At 45.4% G+C, this 22,910-nt stretch overlaps 1 protein-coding gene across 2 annotated transcripts in view; it reads left to right on the plus strand.

Moving 5' to 3' along the window:
* COL5A1 (collagen type V alpha 1 chain) overlaps positions 1-22,910 on the plus strand; it is a 249,106-nt gene that overhangs the window by 130,761 nt on the left and 95,435 nt on the right. For both annotated transcript variants that reach the window (XM_073313982.1, XM_073313983.1), the window contains exons 12-18: positions 9,492-9,566; positions 11,938-12,030; positions 16,245-16,301; positions 16,814-16,867; positions 18,295-18,348; positions 19,333-19,386; positions 21,727-21,780. In XM_073313982.1, coding sequence (XP_073170083.1) covers positions 9,492-9,566; positions 11,938-12,030; positions 16,245-16,301; positions 16,814-16,867; positions 18,295-18,348; positions 19,333-19,386; positions 21,727-21,780 — 441 coding nt within the window. The remainder of the gene's footprint in view (positions 1-9,491; positions 9,567-11,937; positions 12,031-16,244; positions 16,302-16,813; positions 16,868-18,294; positions 18,349-19,332; positions 19,387-21,726; positions 21,781-22,910) is intronic.

A 22,910-nucleotide genomic window follows, 5' to 3' on the forward strand; every position in this document is an offset into this window, starting at 1 on the left:
GGCTCTGAACCTTAAAAACCCAGTCTCCTGACACGTGAGCGATAGCAGGGCCTGCATGACCTGCACCGTAATTAAGACTTACCGCCCCAGTACGCTGCAGCCACGGGTGGGTGACAGACGTTGGCTGTGCATGCTTAAGCACGTTTGGCGCCAGGGACAAGCAGGCAGGTTCCTCTTTGTCACCTTACTTGTGCCCCATCGATTTCAGCAGCCCACATGTGAGTGAGGCAAGCAGAACTTGGCCCCGTGCCAGCACTGGGCATGGCCGTACAACAGAAGTATTTTTAGATTAGTTGAGTGTACTTCTGCAATATTGTTGAGTGTGCTGCTATTTCACAAAGTCACGAGTACTTCTGGGATGGGGGTCGCAGACAGCCACAGCACCGGGTTAGGTGTTTACGGACACCCGGGTTCACCGAAGGGAGAGCTTCCCAACAGGAGGTCTGACTCATCCCCTCGCGAGCAAGGAAGAAGGGGGCTGGAGTGCTGCTTGTGCTTTGAGAGAGGGAGCCATAGTTAAGTCAGGGGCTGAGGACAGGGAGGTAGCCAGGGAGGGACAGGGGGATTGTCTCTCTTTGAACCACTATGAAGCTACAGACATTGGGCTTGGATGAAGATTTGGCCCAATCTGAATCTCTTGGCCTGTCTCCAGTCCAAACCTGGCTTCAGTCACCACTGTTCTCACCTTAGTCAAGTATGGCCGTTTCTCCATGCTCACCTCCTACTCCTACACAGCAGTGCCCAGCTGGTGGTCTCCACTCAGTGGAGACTTGAGGGTGAACCAGCATGGAGAGCTGCGTCTCACTGACAAAACGTTAGAGTTCAGGGAAGGCAGAGCTGGGCCCCATCTAGATGTCTTTCCTGAGGTGCATTGGCAGCGTAGTGTGCAGGACCCTCCCCAGAGCTGTGCAGAGTGCATTCCAGGTCAGGAGAGAGGTAGATTGGCACCGCACTCCTGGGGAAGATGGCCATTGGCTCAGCAGAGTGCTATTATGGGCAAACTCGATGAGTGCCAAAAGTTCACCCAAAAATAAAAACAGCACTAACAACAGGCTCTGCCTGTAGCTCATTGTTGTGGTCAAAGTCATGGCAAGGATCCTTTTCAACCTCAAAGAGCAAAAAAAAAAAAATCTTGGAATGGGCCAAGAAACAAAAGGAAAAGAGTCTAGTTAGTGCTCTGTTTTCCCCGAGTCTGTTCTGTAACTCTAAAGGAGAGATGAATGGCAGTGACAATACACCATGGAAGAGCTGCAAGAATATCTGATGCCTCTGTTCCCCCCAGCACTGTTATCCAGTGAATAGCAAATACCAACATAAGGACAGGAACGGTTAGCAGAAGACGTTCCCTCAGTCTCCTCGTTAGGATCTTGGACACATTTTTCTGGCAGGTCATTCAGTCTGATTTCTAAAGCGGGCACTGGTGCAGAACAGCTTCTGTTGACTTAGCAGAGCTGCGTAACTGAGTCCCCTTCCCTGCAAGGACATATTGTGCAGTCACTTCCACCTGGGAAGGAGGGGAGAGGGGGAAGACCCATCCCCATAGGCCCTGGCCATCTGCTTTTGCAGTGCTCTATATGAGCACTTGCCTCTGGGCAAAAAAAGTTGGCATCTGGCTTCAGTATGTATTCTTAATGGCTGGCTGTGGAGTTACACCCGGGGTGTAAATAGGATTAGAATCAGGCTTAATAGCTGGGTGGTCTAAAGGGCTGCAGACAAAACACTCAAGTGCAAAGTTGTATATCCATTGCACGCTAAGGCTACAAAACAAATAGGAGCCAGCTCGCCATCATAGCCAAACCTGTTCCCCACCTCCCTGTGGTATTTGTGTCTCTACCAGCGTCAGATGTTGGCCATACGTTTGCCTGCCGGCTTCCCCCGTCTCACGAGCACAGCTGGCTGCTTCATTCCTTGAGACTGCTTCAGCACAGGTGCACGTACCTTGTTAGCTGTCTTCACGCCAAGCCATGGGCTGTTCAATTCTAGCTGGACAAGCCAAAAAAGGTTGCAGACCGAGCTAAGACAAAAAGATCCGGCCAGATAAAACCAAGGGAAGGGGAATAGGTTTCCTTTAGTGTCTTTCCTTAGGCTTTGTGCTAGTTAATAGATTCCAACACTTAAGTTCCTTCTGAGTTTTTGGTTATTAGGGGTCTGGTTCTTGAAGTTTGTTGTTTGTTTAATGCCTCAAAATTTGAAAAACCGGATTAAACTGTATATATGTGACGGGTGAAATTCACTTGTTTGCAGAGAGCCAGCACAAAGTCTGTACATCACCTAAGTCTCACTTAAACCCTATTTTAAAGGCTTAAGTAGTACATGAGCTTTGTCCTGGCTCCTTTGCTCAGTAGTGAACTTCACCCTAGGAGCTCAGACCAGTGCAAAACATGGCCAACTGTTCTTTCATCCAAATCCTTTCCCTTTAATGACTACTTCTTGCCTGGCTCCAGGCACCAGAACGCCAGCTGGAAATGACTACACACATGTTTACAAACGAGAACACAAGAAGAAATATATCAAGATATGAGGAACAGGAAGATATGGCTAATTTTTTTTCACTGGCATGACTCTTCTTGGATTTGATCTCATGCATGGATACAGAGCAAAGCCTGAGCCAGACATTTCCTTTGTTTGCACGCTTTTATAGTGAACTCCCATGAGCCTTCTCTTAGGCCTACGTTGCAATTCTGTCCTCAGGCACAGTGTTCAAAATCCCTCCTCGGATATGCTTGATCCTCCAGTTTCCTTACTGCAAGCTCTTGGGATCAATCAGAAGAAACAATCTCGTGTGTCCCCCTGATGTACCCTGTGATGATGTGGCTCTTCTCCAAAGTTGGGTGACTTCCACATTCCCTCTCCAGTGAGTGCCCTCCAAACGCTCTCTTCTCCATGGCTTCTTCCTGTAGCATGTGATTGAGGGGAGTTTTTAAATGCAAGATGGTTGCCTGGCTGCCTTCCATTGAGACAGACTCTGAGCTTGAAGGCACCAGCATAACAGAGATTGCATTCTCAGGTTTCCTGCCAACTGGGAAATGCAGTAACCACCAGGCTGCAGATCTTCAGTATCAACTTCACAGCCTCCCGATCTGCACATGCAAAATTCAGCCATGAAGAGCTGAATGGAAGGGTCTCTGCTGTGGTTTTGAGATGGATTTAAATGGATTATTGGGTATCAGGGCATTCTAGTGGTGATGACACTAATTTGGACACTTTTTTGAAAATTAAGGCTGTTTATCACAGACTCTCAGGGGATCTGGCTGGTATTTCCTGGACACTGCACTCCCCTAACCTCCCCCGTTAAGGCTCCCCCTCACTTAAACTCCTGGTGTATTATTTTTTTGATGGAACAATAATAGTGGTTCTCGTAGTTGTGACATGATTGAGAATGAAAGGGCTGGCTGTGCCACATTGATCCATGCCTTGGAATGCGCAGAATGTCGATATACAGCCACTCATCTCAACCCTAATGCATGGCCTCCGCCAGGAACTTGCCTGAGAGTTGTTAAGTTAACCCTTTAGATACGTTGGTCACAATTCATCCCTGAGCCAGTGCGCAGAGCCCAGCATGGTGACTGAGATTGTGGGAGGGGGCACAATCCTGGGGCTGACAGGGGCCTTTTGCTGGATAAGGTCAGAACAGCCCTCTCACGTCAAAGTGCCCCTGTCCCCTGCAGCTTGCAGCAGTCAAAGAATAATCAGGGCATCGAACTGTTTTGCCAGTCCCATCTGGTCCCCATTCACCGCTGGCTTGCCCTGAAATTCCCCTGGCAGGGAAGGAATTCTGCCCCTGGAGCATTTCCCCAAGCAAGGGAGCTGTGCAGCTGCAGGGCAGCCATGAATTGTGCCTTGCTTATCATCTATAGCTACTTCTTTAATCACCTCTCCATGTATGGTGACCTCCTCTTCTCCTAAGAGTTCATTTGTATGACAGGCTGGAAGGTGGGCTGGGTGGCCCTTATTTCTGCTGTTCTTCCGTATAATTGCCAGCATACTCTCCAGCGTGCCTTTGAATGGCCATGCCAAGCCGGCAGGCAGCAGGCATGACGTCCCTGACCCTTTTCACTGCACACCCCGGAGTGGAAAGCGGCATCTGCATTCAGGAGCAGACCACACATTCCACTTGTTTATAAATATTCTGTGCAGAACAAAATGTAACCGAACAGTATGCAACATATTGGGCATAGAAAAATGATGAATTAATAGAGCCAGGCAACTTGAATCCTTTCCACAAGTTAGACCAGATCGTCTTTAATTCATCTATTATTAGCATTATTATTGTTGTATACAACTGATGTGTGGAACTTTGCGGACGTAGCGTAAGACACATGTGGAAACAAAAAAGATTTTTGAAACCGGCCAAGTACATCAAACGAATGCGCCAATGATACTCAGCTATATCAACATAAGTCAACCGTGCTGTTTAGTATATTGGTATAACTTTATTCACCAGTCTGGTCCGCTCATTCAGCACTGCCTTGCCTGCCTGTGACGAGGTCTATCAGGCTTTCTCTGTCCTCTGCTGGAGGCATCTATGGCCTGACGCTCCCCATCCGAGGAAAATCTGTGCAGACCAGGTGACAAACAAGACAGTCCTCCAGAGGCCTAGAAGGACCAGGAGGAAAAATGACCAGTCATCAACCAATCAATCAGACTCTGCACAAGGAATAACAGCCGTCTCTTGGCACCCACGAGGTTAGACGTGTTCAGAAGCTTTGTTCAGGCTGATAGACAGTCCTTCCCCTGATTTTATGCTGGGCCAGTTAAGAAGACTTGCCTGCTTTTATTTAGAGAAAGAGCTGGGTGGGACTGGGACAGGGGAATGGTTCCTTGAGGCTCAGCCAGAATTGGGCCCTGGTCAGGGCTTTACCTTCAGTGCTGCAACAAAGTGTTTGCATTTGAAGGGTTTTTTTTTTCTCTTCGTTTAAGACTTGCTGTTTTGTTACTTGAGTGTGTAGAGACTGGCACCAAGCTTACGGCACAGACTGCCCTGCTCCAAGCTGGAGGCCAAACCTTGTAGACTAAAGGGGGTGGCAGGGGCGGGGAGGGAGTGAAATGGCTGCAGTACCACACATGGCTCTGCAGGAAGTGCTACAGAGCAGCTCCACCAGTCACACTGCCCCAAACCATGGGGAGTTCCAGCTGTGGGAGGGAGCCGTGGAACAACCAGTGAGGAGATCCCCTTAAGGAAGGATTTAAGGAAAAGAGGCACTTGGGAGCTGGCTTCATGTATATCCCAATGTTCCCAAGAAACTCTGAACTGGAATGAGCCGATGGAGAAAGGAAGCTCCTTTGGACAATGTGACTTTAGCCAGTGGAGCAAGGAAGGGCTCTTCCACATATCCAAGGTATAAATTCACCTGTCATCAGGAAGACCTGGTGTTCTTACCACCACTGGGACATTGCACCAGTCTGCCTTGGACTCTGCACAAGGAATAACAGCCGTCTCTTGGCACCCACGAGGTTAGACGTGTTCAGAAGCTTTGTTCAGGCTGATAGACAGTCCTTCCCCTGATTTTATGCTGGGCATTGATCACGCCTCTCTCTGCAGATTCCTTTGTTTCTCAGAACATGTGTGTTTCCCGAGCGCTCGGCCCTAGGGTGCGAACAGTTTCTTTCTGTCATTGTGTCTTTACAAGTGGATGATTAAAGAATGACGCGCCGCGTGAATGAATGTAGCCAAACGGCAGGGGGATGGCAGCGATTTATTGAGTGTCACAGGCCATCCGAACTGAATTCCAAAGGATTCACGAAGAGAATACAAACACCAACTCCAGAAAACATCCTTCCCGCCATTCGGCAGAGAAACGTATCATGATCCCTGCCTCAGGAGAGCGCCATGGATTTCTCCAGATCACTCTGCTCCTTGTGAGGCAAATACACAGCCATATTCTTTTGTCTTTCGCCTTTGGGAACATGTTAATTAGTCTCATAAACACCCTGGATGCTTCTACCCTTTTACACACTGTGCCATGCAGTGCAGAACGAAATAGAATAATAGGCCAGATCCATTGCGAGGGTATTTCCCCAACTTCCATTGAAGTAGGTGGAGCTACACTGATTTACATCAGTTGAGGATCTGGCCCTGAGACTGTGCACCTATGCACCTCTTTTAGGGCACCATTGAGGCCAATGCTAAAACTTCCCTTGGCTTCGCAGGCACGGCACCTGGCTCTCAGACCTTTGCTATGGTTCTGAAATGCTTGTCGGAAGGTCTTGGAGGCCCTTTTCCTTCTGGGTTTCAGGTGGAACCTGGTTCAGAGGTGCTGAAATACCAGGAGAACGGTTTTTCTCACAGCCATTTGGGCCAGCAATGGACGTGTCAGAAATCTAATCCTTTAAGAGATTTCTGGCCCAAATTTGGAGGCCCGAAACATTGGGCTAGAAAGCTGATCAGCGTCCATATTGCCTTAGCATTTGCAAGCATTTGCAAACCGTGTGAAGCTTGGCAGCACTCCTTAGCTATTGTGTATCAGCAGAGCAGCATTGACTTCGTTGGAAACACCCCAATTTGCACTGGCGTGCAACAGGTTTCTTTGAAAGTTACTCAAAGGCCTTTGGAAAAGTGACCTGAATTTAAATTTGAGGTATTTTGAAAATACCCCCAGACAAACATGCTTGTGTAAAAACATTTTATCTACACTCGTTTGACAGAATACACGAAGATAGATAAACAAACCCAGAGATGATCAATCATACATCAGGACCGTGCGGACGAGGCGGGGAGAAAGAGTTATTATATAAGACAAGTTTGGCCTAAATTATTTATTGTGCTTTTAATCCAACAGATGGGACTGCTCTGTTTACCTATCAACTCCTCATCGTCTGAGTCAGGGACTGTTGTGTCGAAGTGGCTAAGTAAACAAAGTGGAAGTAACATCATGAGCTAGTCTTGAAAAATGGACAGGTGGATTAGATATGCAGCCTGCCTCCAGCAACAGAGGGGACTACTTGCGTTTTCTGCTGATAAATCACTGGCTGGAGTGGCCGTTTACTGCAGGTTTTCAAGCTGTGTTATTATTCTGGGTCAGTTGGAGGGTGACGCAAACCCTGGATTCTTCATCTGTAATGTTATCCAGTGCCTCTAATTATGGGGTGCCGTGTATATAAATAGTCTAGCTGGTGCGTGTGTAGTTCAGGGTAGGGTTGGGCAATGTTGTTTTCCCTAATTGTGGACTCACTAATCATGGGCTTGAAAATTCGACTGGCATGGTATTGGGTGCCCTTTTAAGAATGAGAAAGAGAAAGGGAGAGGGAGAGAGAAAGAGAGCGAGGGAGCATGGGAGGTGAGAGGGGAAAAAAATCCAAGGAAACAAGAGTGAACAGAGTTTAAAAAAAAAAAAAAAACGCCACACACAATGCAGAGAGAATGTGAAAAGGGAGGGTGGGAGGAGAAGCATATTCGAATATAAAAATAGATAAAAGTGCATAGACCATGAAAGGAGGCAGGGTAGCCTGGTGCTTAAAGCACAGAACTAAGATCAGGACACCTGGGTTCAGTTCCCAGTTCTGCCACAGACTCACTGAGTGACCCTGGGCAAATCACTTCGGATCTATTTTTCAAAGCACCTAACTGACTTAGGAGCCTCAGGGTATGTCTACCCTGCGATAAACAAAACCCAGGGCACTGAGACCGAGAGCTCAGGTCAGCTGACTTGGACACATGGAGCTCAGGAGGCGGGGCTATAAAATAGCAGTGTAGATGTTTGGGTGTGGGCTGAAGCCTGGGCCCTGAGACTCTTGCTCCTCAAATGTCTACACTGATGTTTTATAACCCCGCAGCCTGCGTCTCACGAACCCGAGTCCGCTAACTTAGACCTGCCACAGTCATGCCATGGGCCTTTCATTGCCAAGTAGACATACCCTAAATCTTGTTTTCAAAAGTGACTTAGGTCAGGTAGGAGCCTAAGTCTGATTGAAAGTCAATGGGAGGTAGGTGCCTAAATACCTTTAAAAATCTGGCCCTGCGCCACTTTCAAAACTTGAAAATTTTACTCTTCGTTTCTCAGGGCCTCTCTCTCTCCCCCAGCCATCACCACCCTCCCTTTGTCTTGTCTGTTTACATTGTAAGCTCTTTATAGCAGAGACCATCTCTTATGGCGTGTATTCACAGCACCTGAATTCTAGGCACTTCAATAACAAGAAAGGCGACTCATTTGTGCCAGGGTGCTGATGTCATCGTTTTGGTGCGTGCCTGGAGTGAGGGTGACTGTGTTTGCAGATTCGAAAATTAGAATGAGCAAGACTCCAGTCTGTGTTTCTTGTCTATCCATTCAGCACCTCCTGAGGGGAAGAGCCTAGACAAACAATATCATCCATGACATGCAAAATCAGGCAAATACAAAAAAAAAACCCCAAAACCCCAAAAACCCAACTTTTTGCACATACTCAGAGAGTCAGTATTTTTAAGGGTTCAGAATGGCTGGTGCAGTGCACCTATCCTGCTCCAGAGAACTTCCCAAGGGGAATTTATGCAGCTTTCATTGAAGAAGAGGGGAAAAGTAAAATGATTATGGGACCTTATTAAGTAACTGCAGGAAGATGGTGGATTACACCGGAGACTAGAAATGTTCCTCAGTTAGAGCCCAATCCCGCCATTGTTGAAATGAATGGCAAGACTCCTATTGACTTCATAGGATGGGATCAAATCTACAACGCCCACAGCTTTGCATGCTAATGTGAAAATTGGAATTATGCATGCACCTTGCGTAGTTAGATGTCGCCCTCATTTGCATGCTGTATTGCTCAATGTCTGTGTAAATTTGGACTTTTTTGCAGGCACAGAATTGTGAGTGCAAATAATCTGGAGGCTGTTTTAGGGAAGTTGAATCTATGTTGTTCTTTAGAGTTTCATCTGTAGAACATTTAATGTGTAGGTTGCTCCTACAGAGTGAGATCAAGATACTCGACTGATGGATCAGTGGAGCTTTGCTAATTTGCACCAGCTGATTGTTTGGCCCAAGGCTGATGGAAATATTTTTGTAGGAACAAAAAGACCACCAAAAAACAATGAAAGGAAAGAAATGAACCAGGCAATTAAACATGTGGAAGAATAAATACATTTCAATGCATCTCTGCTTCACTGCTCTGAGTTATATTTTAAACAAGGTTTTATATACAGTTTTAATAGGGCTTAATATACTCAACTAAACATTGATATCATTGATCTGGAACATTGCAAGGGCTTTTATTGGGCATCTGAAAATTGCTCATGGCAGACTTGAAACTATGGAGGGAAGGGAGCAGGGGGATGGAATTACTAAGGAATACCATATGTGTTTAAGCAACACATACAGGCCACTGTAAACATCTCTGTGCTGCCAGCCTTACCATTGATCTGGATACCATCAAAATGTATAGTATATCTGAGTATACTTGGCTTTGCCAAGGCTAACGAGAAGCAAAGGCCCTTCCAGCTACAGCAAACTATGGGGAAGAATGAATTAAATAACATATACACACAAGCTCTAGTGATTTCTCTTTATTTCTTCCCTTCGTAGGGACCTCCTGGCCGGCCAGGTCTTCCAGGAGCAGATGGGTTACCCGGACCACCAGGGACAATGCTCATGCTGCCTGTAAGTACAATTGTAACAAAAGGGCATGGTTAATAGAGAAGACTGGGGGTCAGGAGTCCTGCACTTTGCTACTGACACCCTATCTGTCCTTGGGACAGTTACTTCACCTCATTGTGACTCTCTTTCCCCTTTTGTGGAATAGAGACACAACACACAACCTGTGGAACTCATTGGCAGGGCATGTTGTGAAGGCCAAAACTATAACTGGATTCAAAAAAGAATTTGCTAAGTTCATGGAAGGTAGGTCCAACAGTGGCTATTAGCCAAGATGGTCAGGGATGCAACCCCATACTCTGCGAGTCCCTAAACCTCTGACTGCCAGATGCTGGGTCTGGACAACAGGGGATGGATCACTTGATAGTTGCCTTGTTCTGTTCGTTTCCTTAGAAGCATCTGGCTACTGTTGGAAGACAGGAGATGGGGCTAGATGGACCATTGGTCTGACCCAGTGTGGCCGCTCTTATGTAAATTATTACCCATTTTTTGTAAAATGCTGGGACCTCTTCACATGGGAAAAGAAATGGGTACGTAGGCTAACGTTTTCAAAATTGACCCATGATTTCAAATGCCTCAGTTCTGCTGGACCCAACTTGAGACACCTCAGGTGGGCTCAATTTTCAGAAAGTGCTGAACACCCGTCTGAAATCTGTGAAAGTGCTGAAATTCAGGGCCATTTAAAGGGGTCTCAAATTGGACATCCAACACTGTAGGTGACTAAATGAGCTAGTCACTTTTGAAGATCGTGGCACTATTCTTTCTGGATGCCAGTCGAGCCAGCATTGAGTCAGCCCTCTTGGTCCTGGGACACCAAAGGAATGATGATGAGTATATTTTGTCTCTGCTTTGATGTGACAGAACCCAAAGGAGCCTAGCGGCTGGAAAATAAGCAGTTGCGTACTAAGAGGAGAGTCTTAAATAAAAACCACTGTGCACTTGTAGGGGTTCCAAATAGCAGGGTAATGCATGTGTAGGTTACTGGCAGAGAGCCTAGTGCTGCTAAGGCCAACTGCACAACATTGTTTCAATGTTTAGCCGGCCATTACAATACCTCTTCTGGCCCATAAAGTAACCAACCCTGGGTCTGTAAATTGTGGGCTTCAGTTCAGTTGGCCAAGTTCATGTTGGAACCTGGTTTCATTGCTTCTTGCTATGCAACAGGACGCCGAGGTGAAACCCAGGTGAAGCAGCGTTACCAACTAGGACCTACAGTCTGCAGTTTCCCTCTTGGAATGCTCTAAAGACACTGATAATTAGGCCAGTAACAGGGTATTGCTACAGGAACATAGGTTCAGAGATGTCAAAGGTGGGAAGAACCTCACTCCTCCTGAAGTTGAGGAAAATAATCTCCCAATGGAGGGCATGGCCAATAATCAACAGCTTACATTTTCGAGTGCTTTCCATGCCAAAGGATCCCAAAACACTTTCTAAACTGTGGGCTGAATTCTACTCCTTGAAGCACCTCCGCACTGGATAAAATCTGGGACGCTGTCTTTCTCCCTGCCGTAAAATAGATTAAAAAACCATGCATCCTCCCCCCCTCAATGTAGCCAAGTTTTTAACTTGTGTTTGGAAAGCTCTCTGAGATCCCTCAGAGGGAACGCACCACGCAAAGCTGCAGAGCACAGCGAATGCGTCTAGGAATGGGCTTTTCTGCCTGCATATTGCTGGCCCGGTGTTGTTGTTATCTCCCCGTAGTCCACTGCAGATTGGACTAATCCAAGCTCAAATGTTTACCTGTTTGGACGGTGTCCTATTTTCCAAGCAAACTTCAGGTGTCCTGGCATGGGGAGCTAGTATCTCAGGAATAGCTTTTAAAACACACAAGCCCAAACCTATAGCCCTTGTGCTACAAATGTAGGCTATGTACTCTAGTAAACTGGAGACTAACGCCAAGTGATTTGTTCCCATCCTCATGCAATCACATCTGCAGGGTTTTCCTGGCCAAGAGCAGCTGGGAGGAGAACATCAGACCTATGAATGTTCTGGCTTTAAAGGTTCGAGCTGATGATGAGTCCTTAAGGTTTTAAAGCATATATCGTGATCTCATGCATTTTATCCTTGGATTGTTTTGAGCTTCGGTGATTTAATTTGCAGGTGTTTACCTGGGAAGAATGTGGCTTGTGCCATACATAAGTAAGATCACCTGTCTGGTTTTCCCATCAGAAGCGAATGTCACAGGGCTCTGAGAGAAGGTGCTAAACGCGTGTGGCAGTTAGTAAGTTTGTTAGAGACCAGTAGGGCAGTGACTGAGCTGAGCTTGCCAATCCAGCGAGGCTGAATAGAAATGCTATAGGAAGTCAGGCTAGGGGGAGAGGGAATAGATAGCAGCATAGTCACATACATCTGCACATCTGCATCTTCTTTCTTGCAGTTCCGCTTTAGTGGGGGAGGAGATGGTGGCTCAAAAGGACCTCTCGTTTCAGCACAGGAATCCCAAGCTCAAGCCATACTACAACAAGCCAGGGTAAGTGGGGACATCACTTTTCTCTAGTGCCGTTGGAAGAAATTTACCCAGGTGATGTGTCTTGACTTTGGCCGTGATTTAGTACCTGGCATGGTAATGTGACCCCTTAGCATACTTTGGCCTATCGATAACAGCTAGAGATGGGCCAATCCAAAACTATGGTTCAAAATTCCCCCACACCTTTTGGACCAAATCCTCTGCTGATGTAAATAGGCATAGGCCTGTGGGCTTCAGTGGAGTTCTGCTATTTACAAGACTTGGTTCTTTGTGCTCAAAATCCGCAGCAAAAGTTTTGTATGTTTTTGTTTTTTGGGTAAATCACTCTCAATAAATAAATGAATGTCACAGATGTAAGTTGTTTCTCAGTTCCATGAATCTCAGCCCGCAGATCACACTTTCTGTTAATGTATTCATTGGAAAGTGTGCCATGAGTATCCTTGCAAATATGTTTTTTATATATATTTAATCCTGTGGAATGACTGTAAAAACTTCCCTATCCGGGTTTGTTATTCGAGCTGTGTTGGTTACCTGTGATTGGTCACACATGTCCCGCAGTATTATATCTGCTCCCTGATTGGATGAACACACAGGCCCTTAAGGCCCAAAGGTTCACACGTTCAGTGCCTACTTAGTGCCAGCGTTCAGGCTAGTTCAAAAACTTTTAGTTAAAACTTGTTTTGCTGGGAAATGGGCTTTGTGACTAAATTATTTTTTTTTTTGTGGATAGTGTCTGCTTTTCTGTGAAACTTTTGATTATTTTTTTCTTTTTGACAGAAAACCAAAAACTGGAAATGGACATTTTTCCCCCTCTCCCCAGGGAATATTCCAACTGTTCTTTGAAAAACCATAAACTCCCCAACTGATGTTTTTTTCACTCAGTTTTTAGCCAAACTTTTTCAGTTATCAGTTGGTGAAAATAGGGGGAAGGGGGAAACAAACACACCGGTTTGGGGTTTATGGTTTTTAGATGGAAAGTTAAAAGTTTCCACAAGAGGGGAAAAAACTTAGCTGTACCCTGCGTACAGACCCTGTCATTTGAACTGGGATCATTAATAAGAAAATTGAGATCGAAGCCTTCTGTGATGAAGGCTGAAAGGGTTTTGGGGAGGCTGAGAGAGGAAAGGGACTCCTGAGATGGGTAGATTTTTCTTCTCTTGTTTTGGGGTAATTACATTATTAAAGTGATATATTCCTCTGAAATTTGATTCTTGGTAAAGAGGTCAAATGTTGTCCCAGCTGGCAGTATTTTAGAGCAGCTCCTTTTTATTGGGCTGTGGTACAAAAAATAAAAGTTATAAATAATCTAACATACTTATTTCATTACAAGTGCAGGCACAGGTAGATTTTGATTACTGAGCACCGACATAATTAGCAGTCTTTTAAAGTATTGAATTACTGCAATGGAACAAATTGTCCAAGCGGTGTTATAAAGTGTGGACAGTCCCATTACCTGCTGTGAACATTATTGACTGGGTGCTGGCTATATGGCTTTTTAATTACTGGGTTTAAAAACCAACAAAATTGAATTGCTGTTCTATTTATGGGATTGTTAAATAGCAAAAAATCTGTAAATTGAACTGTCAGGATAGGCCCGTTACTCAATGGGGGGGGGGGAAATAATATCAGAAAATGTGGAAATGGCAGAGGTGCTTAATTACTCCTTTGTTTCAGTTTTTACCAAGAAGGTTGGTGGCGATTGGACGCCTAACATAGTGAAAGCCAGTGAAAATGAGGTAGGATCAGAAGAGGCTAAAATAGGGAAAGAACAAGTTAAAAATTACTTGGACAAATTAGATGTCTTCAAGTCACCAGGGCCTGATGAAATGCATCCAAGAATACTGAAGGAGCTGTCTGAGGAGATATCTGAGCCATTAGCGATTATCTTTGAAAAGTCATGGAAGACGGGAGAGATTCCAGAAGACTGGAAAAGGGCAAATATAGTGCCAATCTATAAAAAGGGAAATAAGGACAACCCGGGGAATTACAGACCAGTCAGCTTAACTTCTGTACCCAGAAAGATAATGGAGCAAATAATTAAGCAATCAGTTTGCAATCATCTAGAAGATAATAAGGTGATAAGTAACAGGCAGCATGGATTTTTCAAAAACAAATCGTGTCAAACCAGCCTGATAGCTTTCTTTAACAGGGTAACAAGCCTTGTGGATGGGGGGAAGTGGTAGACGTGGTATATCTTGACTTTAGCAAAGCTTTTAATACTGTCTCGCATGACCTTCTCATAAACAAACTAGGGAAATGCAACCTAAATTAAGCTATTATAAGGTGGGTGCAAAACTGGTTGGAAAACTGTTCCCAGAGAGTAGTTATCAGTGGTTCAAAGTCATGCTGAAGGGCATAACAAGTAGGGTCCCGGAGGGATCAGTTCTGGGACTGGTTCTATTCAATATCTTCATCAATGATTTAGATAATGGCATATAGAGTACACTTACAAAGGTTGTGGATGATACCAAGCTGGGAGGGATTGCAAGTGCTTTGGAGCATAGGATAAAAATTCAAAATGATCTGGAGAAATGGTCTGAAGTAAATAGGATGAAATTCAAAGGACAAATGCAAAGTACTCCATTCAGGAAGGAACACTCAGTTGCACACATACAAAGTGACTGCCTAGGAAGGAGTGCTGCGGAAAGGGATCTGGGGGTCATAGTGGATCACAAGCTAAATATGAGTCAACAGTGCAACGCAGTTGCAAAAGAAGTGAACATCATTCTGGGATCTATTAGCAGGAGTGTTGTAAGCAAGACATAAAAAAGAATTCTTCTGCTCTACTCCATGCTGATTAGGCCTCAACTGGAGTATTGTGTCCAGTTCTGGGTGCCACATTTCAGGAAAGATGTGGACAAATTGGAGAGATTCCGGAAAAGAGCAACAAAAATGATAAAATGTCTAGAAAACATGACCTATGAGGGAAGATTGAAAAAATGGGGTTTGTTTAGTCTGGAGAAGAGAAGACTGAGCGGGGACGTGATAACAGTTTTCAAGTCCATAAAAGGTTATTAACAAGGAGGAGGGAGAAAAATTGTTCTTCTTAACCTCTGAGGATAGGACATGAAGCAATAGGTTTCAATTGCGGCAAGGGAGGTTTAGGCTGGACATTGGGAAAAACTTCCTAACTGTCAGGGTGGTTAATCACTGGAATAAATTGCCTAGGGAGGTTGTGGAATCTCCATCATTGGATATTTTTAAGACCAGGTTAGACAAACACCTGTCGGGGATGGTCTAGATAATACTTAGTCCTGCCATGAGTGCAGGGGACCGGACTAGATGACCTCTCGAAGTCCCTTCCAGGCCTATGATCCGATGATATGGATAACGAAAGTATGGGAAGAATACTCCTGTAGTCTAGGCATATATAGATTGACAGTGTGCCTTCAACACCTCTGTAGAGAGAGCCTTATTAATCTTTCTCTTGGCTATACACCAGCATGAGTGAGAGGAGGCTCAGACCTATAGAGCCAGATCCTCAGACGATGTAAATCAACACAGCTCCGAGGATGTCAAACCTCAGCTAAGGAACAGGCCGTTAGTGTTCATGTGTGTATGTTGTTACAAATTATTTCTTAACAATGTGTACATTTATCTATCAAGACAGGTTATAGTTTCTACATAAGAGACAGTCTTCCCTACATAATTAAGCTACATTCCCTGTACTACATGTGGCAGTTTCCACAGTATGCATCCGATGAAATGAGCTGTAGCTTACGAAAGCTCATGCTCAAATAAATTGGTTAGTCTCTAAGGTGCCACAAGTCCTCCTTTTCTTTTTACATATAACAGAGTAAACATACATTGTCTCCAAAAATAGTTATACACATATGCTGGAAACAAAGTACGTTCTATTCAATAGGATCATGTAGGGGAGAGTTAACACTCCATATCTGTACTAGGCTGTCTGGGGCACCTTCATTCCTGGTGTAACTGCATGGAAGTCAAGGAAGTTGTATCAGCGATGTATTTGGGCCTCTTTGCCTGCATTGGACACATGGTTTGTTTTATGCACACTGGGCCAAAGCCCATTGGCTTTAATGATGTTGCACCAGCATCTGCTACTAGTGTTTTTGGTCCACTGTGCAAGATTTCTGGTCCCAGTGGCGTAGAGCCTTTGCTGGTGACAGCACAAGGTGTGGGTCATGCTGGCTTTGGTTGTGTCTGGCAGTAGGATGTAGAAGAAACTGGATGATTTTCTCTTTCTGTTGCAGTTGGCGTTGAGAGGCCCTGCTGGCCCTATGGGTCTTACTGGAAGACCAGGCCCTGTGGTAAGTAAGTAGCCAAACACTGAGGACAAGAAGGCAAAGCTGACACCGGGGCATTGCCTTGGAATTGGATCTCTGATATTATTGGTGCCCTGATTGTCAGAGAGCCTTCATTTTGCTGACACACACATTTGCGCATCTGCTCTCTGGCCTCTGCTCACTGTCCCATGCCCCTGTGTCGGGATTTGGATGTGCACACCGCTTTGGGGCAAACAATCTTGTCACAGCTTCCCTGTGCTCCCCCACGTCAAGCAACGTCCCTGTCATCGTCTATGAATGAAGCCTTGTGGCAAACAGAGACATTACCCCCGAACATGGCCACGCACTCCTGGAAAAGTGCTTGTTTCAGCACACAGGCCCTAATTGCTGGAGCAGCTGTTATTCTACTCCTGTTGCATTTGGTGCTGTGGATTCCCAGACAACTCTCGTGGTCCCGCGGGTTAATGCGTCCTTCTTGACATCATTCGAGTCTTGACCATGGCAAAGCCTAACCTAACTGTATTGTGCATCCATAGGGACCCCCAGGCAGTGGAGGACTAAAAGGTGAATCAGGAGACATGGGGCCTCAGGTGCGTATGAGAAAATCACAGTAATTTTCAAAAGGGGGTGGAGGTGGGATCTTGTCTAAAGCTACTAAGCCTGTAACCAGGGCTTTTATAGTGGCCCATCTGGAGGAAGAACTCAGGCTTTCTAAAGGGTGAATAAGATTGGACAGACATGAAAATATGTTCTGCACCTACATGAGCATTTGAGTATCCAAATACAGAGCTCAGAGATCCTGAGACAGTGGAATATTCCACATTGCAAGCCTTCTGAAGAGCAGGCCAGTACAGATGATCCAGGACATCAAATCCTGAAAGCCCTTACTTCCTTCTTAATCTTTTCCCAGGCAAACCTACAGTTCAGTACATGGAGAATTTTGCTCCCCATTTAAGTCCTGTAAGATTCTGGGATGGGCTGACCAGGCTCAGTGGTGTGGGTGGAGAATCATGCCCTTGGCATGCCACACTGCTCCACCCGGGAAAAGGGAGGAAAATAGTGCTCTTGTCTATTCTGGCTACTAGCACCTCTGAACGTGTATCAGCCTAAACCTCATGATTTTATCTTCATCTCGAACAGCACTTCCACTGGAAACAGTCTATCCACACAGCCTGGGCAAACACTGAATACAAGGTTCAACAGGATTCTTGGAGGTCCCACTTTCATAACGCAGGCAATAGTTCCAGTATAGAAATCCTGAAGGCCCCTAGTTAGTTTGTAGCTCACACTCAGGCAAAACTCCCGTTCTCTACACTGCGAAGCCTGTGTAAGGACTGAAGGATTTGCCTCCAGAACATGGAGTCACCGACAAGTGGGGAACAGTTCACATGATTAAGATATCCCTTTGGGGATACACCAATCAGTCCTCATGACACAGTGGGAGTTTCCTGTCCTCATCCCCTGCACAATGGACCTTTCCTGTATTTGATGTACGGAGGACTCTGTCCAGTGAGGTTAATGTCACATGTTCTGTGATCCCTGCGACCTTTGCTAGTGGCATTGTCTTAGCTGGTACATTACTCATCTCCTTCTCTGGTTTCCACCCTTGTTCTTTTATCTCCACTGAACCACCCGAGGAATGAGTGGCTCTGCCTTTATACATTTGCTTACTTTGGGCCAGGTTTACAAAGGGGTTTAGGCACCTAAACTAAAAGATAGTGGCTTACCTTAAGTAGGTAAGGTGACAAACTTCAATGGACTTTCAGTGGGAGCTAGGCACCTAATTCACTTCAGCACTTTTGAAAATCCCACTGGGTATCTCTAGGCACCTAAATATCTTTGTAAATCTGCCCAGTTAAAAAGATATGACAAGATGGGACTTAACCCTTCTTTTAGCTGCACTGGACAGGCCTGGCTAGAGTGGGCCTGTGTCTTGGTCTTGTCCTCTGGAGAATGTGCATACGGTGTATCATCGTCTGCTTCGTTTTTTCTCCCCAATCTCTTCAATCTATTGCAGGGTCCACGAGGCACTCAAGGCCCCCCAGGCCCATCAGGAAAACCAGGCCGCAGGGTAGGTGCACTCAGAATCTCTTTGACGTATTTGAAATCGGCTTCCTGCTGCTGCTTAGCAACTGCTGAGGGAGAGGGGGCAATGAGCGTGTCACTGAGAAGGTGATACATTGCTGGTGACTACCCGCCCCATGTCACAGTCCTACCCAGGGGCCAGACTACGTTGGTTTCTGCGCATGGCAGATATCTGTAACAGGGAGGCCTCCCAGTACCTCTAAACTTATATACATATAATGGGGAGGCCTAACGGCTCTAAGGCATAAAGAGAGGGATGATGGGGTGAGGTGCATTTCCCATTGTATTCCACACTTCCCATCTTCTCCTATACGGTTGCTCCTCAGTGGTCCAAAATATACCTGCACGCATGCATTGGGCCTGATTCTCTCACACTGCTTTTGCTGTAACTCCATTGGCTTCACTGGGTTACTCCGGATTCTCATTAGGGTGAGCAGAGGCTCAGACCCATGGGATATACATACAGGAGATCGTGTACATTGTATTCACACCCTATGCATGCATCTCCACAGGTGCCCGTTAAGAGGTTGAGCTTAAACACCATGTTGCTTCTGCATGCTAGAGCGTCGGCTCCACTTGTTGGCAGTAGAATTAAGAAACTATTTTGCATGACCCATTCCTGGGTTACTAATAAGTTTTTAACTCGTTACAATCTATGAACACCATAATTAATATTTCTTGCAATGTGCCGATTTACATTTTATTCATGTCTTCTCTTTTAAATCAATGGCCATGTCCCAGTATCCAGGGTCCCTACCATTTTATATTGTACCCTTGGTTAGAGAACCAGGCAAAGATAGGGCTGCTGCTGTCACAAAAACAGACCGTCATTTTCTCCCCACAAGGGAAACAGTCCCACTGCCAGTGGGTTCTGAATTATATAAAACTTCATTCAGCCACAAGCCAAAGAGCAGATGTCCCTGTGGTCTTGCTCAGCTTTTGTACTTGATTTGCCTTTCCTCTCTTTCAGGGACGTGCTGGCAGCGATGGTGCCCGGGGAATGCCAGGGCAGACAGGACCAAAGGTAGCTTTACGCATTTGTATGCTCTTTGCATTCACATCTGCTTTGGCAAACACAAACCAAATGGACCCTAGACAGAAGGAATTCAGTCCACTAGGAAGGGAAAGGTCCAGCAGTGTCTATATAATCATGGGCTCAAAACATTAGAGGTGGAAATGAGTCACCAGGGTCAGACAACAATAATGAGAGATTTTTGGTACAAGGTTTGTTAAACCAAAAAATTCCTTTGAGTAAGAAATATGCTCCCTCTGTGTGTGTGGTTGAAGAGCAAAGACTTTGGAATCCCAATTATGAAAAACACACAGTGAGCAGTTGAAAACGTCATGAAATCAAACTACAGAAAAGTACCCATTAACTGGGTAAGGAAACTTACAAAGTGTGTCGTGAAATTTTAATATAATATATGAGATGAAATCCCGTACTTCCCTGTGATCTTGTACTATTCGGAAGCAAGAAAGAAGCTGTTCCACCAAACTGAATGCAGAGAAAGTTTGCCCAAGGAATCGTATATTAGAAATGTTAAGTAGTTTATTATGTAGATACTTAAAACTGGAATAGATGGGAGTTTCTTGATACAGAGAAAGGAGTCTGCAAACCATTTATCCAGTAAAGTGTGCATTAATGAGTGTTGTCTGTCCTCAGAGGAGTGAATGCCAGGGAGACATGAAAACCAGAATAATGAATAGTAGCCGAGATGGTGACTAATTCTATTGTGGGCGGACTTCAAGGGGCACTCTAGAACTTGACCAAAAAAAATAGCCATCTTGTTACTGCTCATGTATCTTGTGTAGGCAACTTCAATTGCTTGCCAGGTGGATTTATCCTTCAATTGCTCTGGCGTTACAGACTATTCCTGCTTATAAAGTATAGGGATGGAGAACAGGAGGAGAGGCATGCAACTATAATTCCATTATAAGTTAAATTAGCAAGAGAGCATGTCTGGCAGAGCAGAATGGGACACAGGATTTCTGGATTCCCAACTTTGTTAGTTTACTATGTGGCTGGGGACAAGGAATTTCAGCACTTACACGGGGATAACAAAACCTATTTTATGGGTGAGGTGTGCCAAGTCCAGCATCGTATATGGAAGCACCCAAAATCAGCACTCCCTTTTTGTTTTCCTCTCAAATTCTGATCCTGGTGTGTTTTGCCCATGGATGCTCAGGCAATTTATCGTTGCTTTTTAAGCATAAGGCCCTCCTTCCTCCCTGCTTTTATTTGTCTAGCAGGTTGTGGACAAGAGGGTGGATTGCAAGGGGTCAGCTGCTGGTGCACTATAGAGTACATTACGGTGACAGATGACTAAGCCACAGTCCTTGGTGATTTTCCTTGGTGAGGTGACTGGTTACTTATATACTCTGCTTTGCAGACCCCAGGGGCTTGTTCCAGCATAGCCAAGTCTCTGCTGAACTGATCCATGGGAACGTCTCTGTTTTAGCTCAGTGGTGCAATTCCCAACTTTAGTCCTACACACAACTTCTTCCTATCAATTAAAATATCAATGGATAAGTGCTGCTGTGAGAGATCCTCCAACAGGCTCTGTTTGCACAGGATAAATCCCACCAGCTTCGAATGATGAACCTCTGCAGGGCAGAGGCTACCCAGGGTGCTGAATAATAGATGGATAGGAGTTTTATGATGTACGTTTTCTTTCCACTTGGTTCTCAAGTAAGACCAGAAACCTCAGTCACTTTATTGAAAGGAACATCCACTTAAACTCCAAAGAGAAGTAATCAGATTTAACATCCATCTATTTTCCTTCTTAGACCATAAACTTTCTTGTCTTTGATCCTAATTTTATTAACTCAGTTTCCTGTTTCGTTTCTTTTTTCCCCTTGAGTCCCTAGCAGGATTACAGGGAAAGCTTTGGCCAGAAAGGTGGGATGCTTTCTGAGGGGGCTTAGAGATTGAATTTGAAGAGGTGCTGATGGACATGGGAAAGTTGCTATTTAGGTTGCTACCCAGGGGTTATGATTAGTAACGGCATGAAATTTAGACAGTGAAAATGTGGACTGAATATCGCAAAAACTTTCCAAAAGGGGGATGTGTTTGGCAGTAGAATACTGTCCCAGGAGAATTGGTGGAAGCCACATTGCTTGAGAAACAAAGATAGGCTGGAAAAATCATTACATGTACAATGGCAGTAATCGGCGAGATGGGTAAGATGGCATCATGGAACTTTTTCATCTCTAATTCTGAAGTCCTTGGGGCTGAGATAAGAAGCTGAAACACTGTCCAATGCCTGTGGATAAAATCGATCCCTCCTTGGCCCAGAGACTAATCAAAGTGGAAAGGGGTACAACAGTGAACAGAAATCTGGACTGACCTTGTCTTTTCTTGTAGGGTGACCGAGGTTTTGATGGGTTGGCTGGTTTGCCTGGTGAGAAGGGGCACAGGGTAAGTTCTCATTTCCACGGCATCCTGGCGACAATCTTAAAAAGAGAAAAAAACAAACAAAATGGCTATGGAACATTATAAAAGGTTATTGAGCTCCCAAATGGACCAGTAGGGGAGTGATACGGTGTTCTGAGTCTGTTGGGAGTTGTGTGGAGTGTGGTTAGAACTAAGAGGGAGACATCATGGGTTGGCCGTTGTAAGAGGATGACAGATCTCTGTAGGAGTGCATAGGACATGTCATAAAAACACATCCAACCACAGTGTCCGCATGGCGGGAAGCCATTGAGAGCTTCTGAAGGCACATCGAAGGGGGGAAAAAAAACCAGCAGACTTTTTGGAGGAGGTAACAAACCCCAGAAAAGTAGAAAAGAAGCAAGAAACAAAACCTGCTTTTATGGTGTTGTTATTGATGAAAGGCAGCCCCAAAAAATGGGATTCTTCTGTGTGCTTTGCAGTTAAGCAAGAAGCCAACTCTTTTGGCAGGCAACCCGCCACCCCCACCCAAGAATGTAACCATTACTTTCTAAAGCAAGGGGGGAGTGTTTTTAGCAGTGGAGGAGATTACATGGTGATTACATGCTATGGTGGGGCGGAAAGGTAGCGCATAAGGGCAGTGTTTAACCAGCTAGAAAATGCTGTGATGTGTTTGGGTTGGAATGGGAACTATGCAGCAAAGCCAAGGTCCCTGTTCTCCGAGAAGCTGCTGTGCGTACCTTCGACACCCTGGCTGGTTTTCGTACCCATTATGAGATGTCATGGGGAAGGTCTGTGATGGATTGTGCTAGTCCAGTGAAGCAGGCCCTGTGAGTTCTGAGGCTGCTGTTATACTGTAGAAAGGACTCTGAGATTAAGCTCTAGCCCTGGATGATAGCAAATGTGTCAGTCACAAGGCATTTCCCAACGGGATCCCCCCCAAAACCCCAAGTTAATTCAAGTTACAGGGATGTTCAGATAACACGATATCCCTGTTTGGTGGGGGAACAGGCAGCTGTTCTTCGGGCAGGGATGGTTTCCTTCTTGCCAGTTTCACATCAGGGAGGGGCAGCTCAGGAGGCATGGTCATTATTAGTGAAACTGATCATGGAGGACAGGGCTGGCCCTAGGTTTTGTGAAGTGTCACACGCAGAGCA

This window comes from Lepidochelys kempii, chromosome 16, assembly GCF_965140265.1.
Source record: "Lepidochelys kempii isolate rLepKem1 chromosome 16, rLepKem1.hap2, whole genome shotgun sequence".
Classification (NCBI taxonomy): domain Eukaryota; kingdom Metazoa; phylum Chordata; order Testudines; family Cheloniidae; genus Lepidochelys; species Lepidochelys kempii.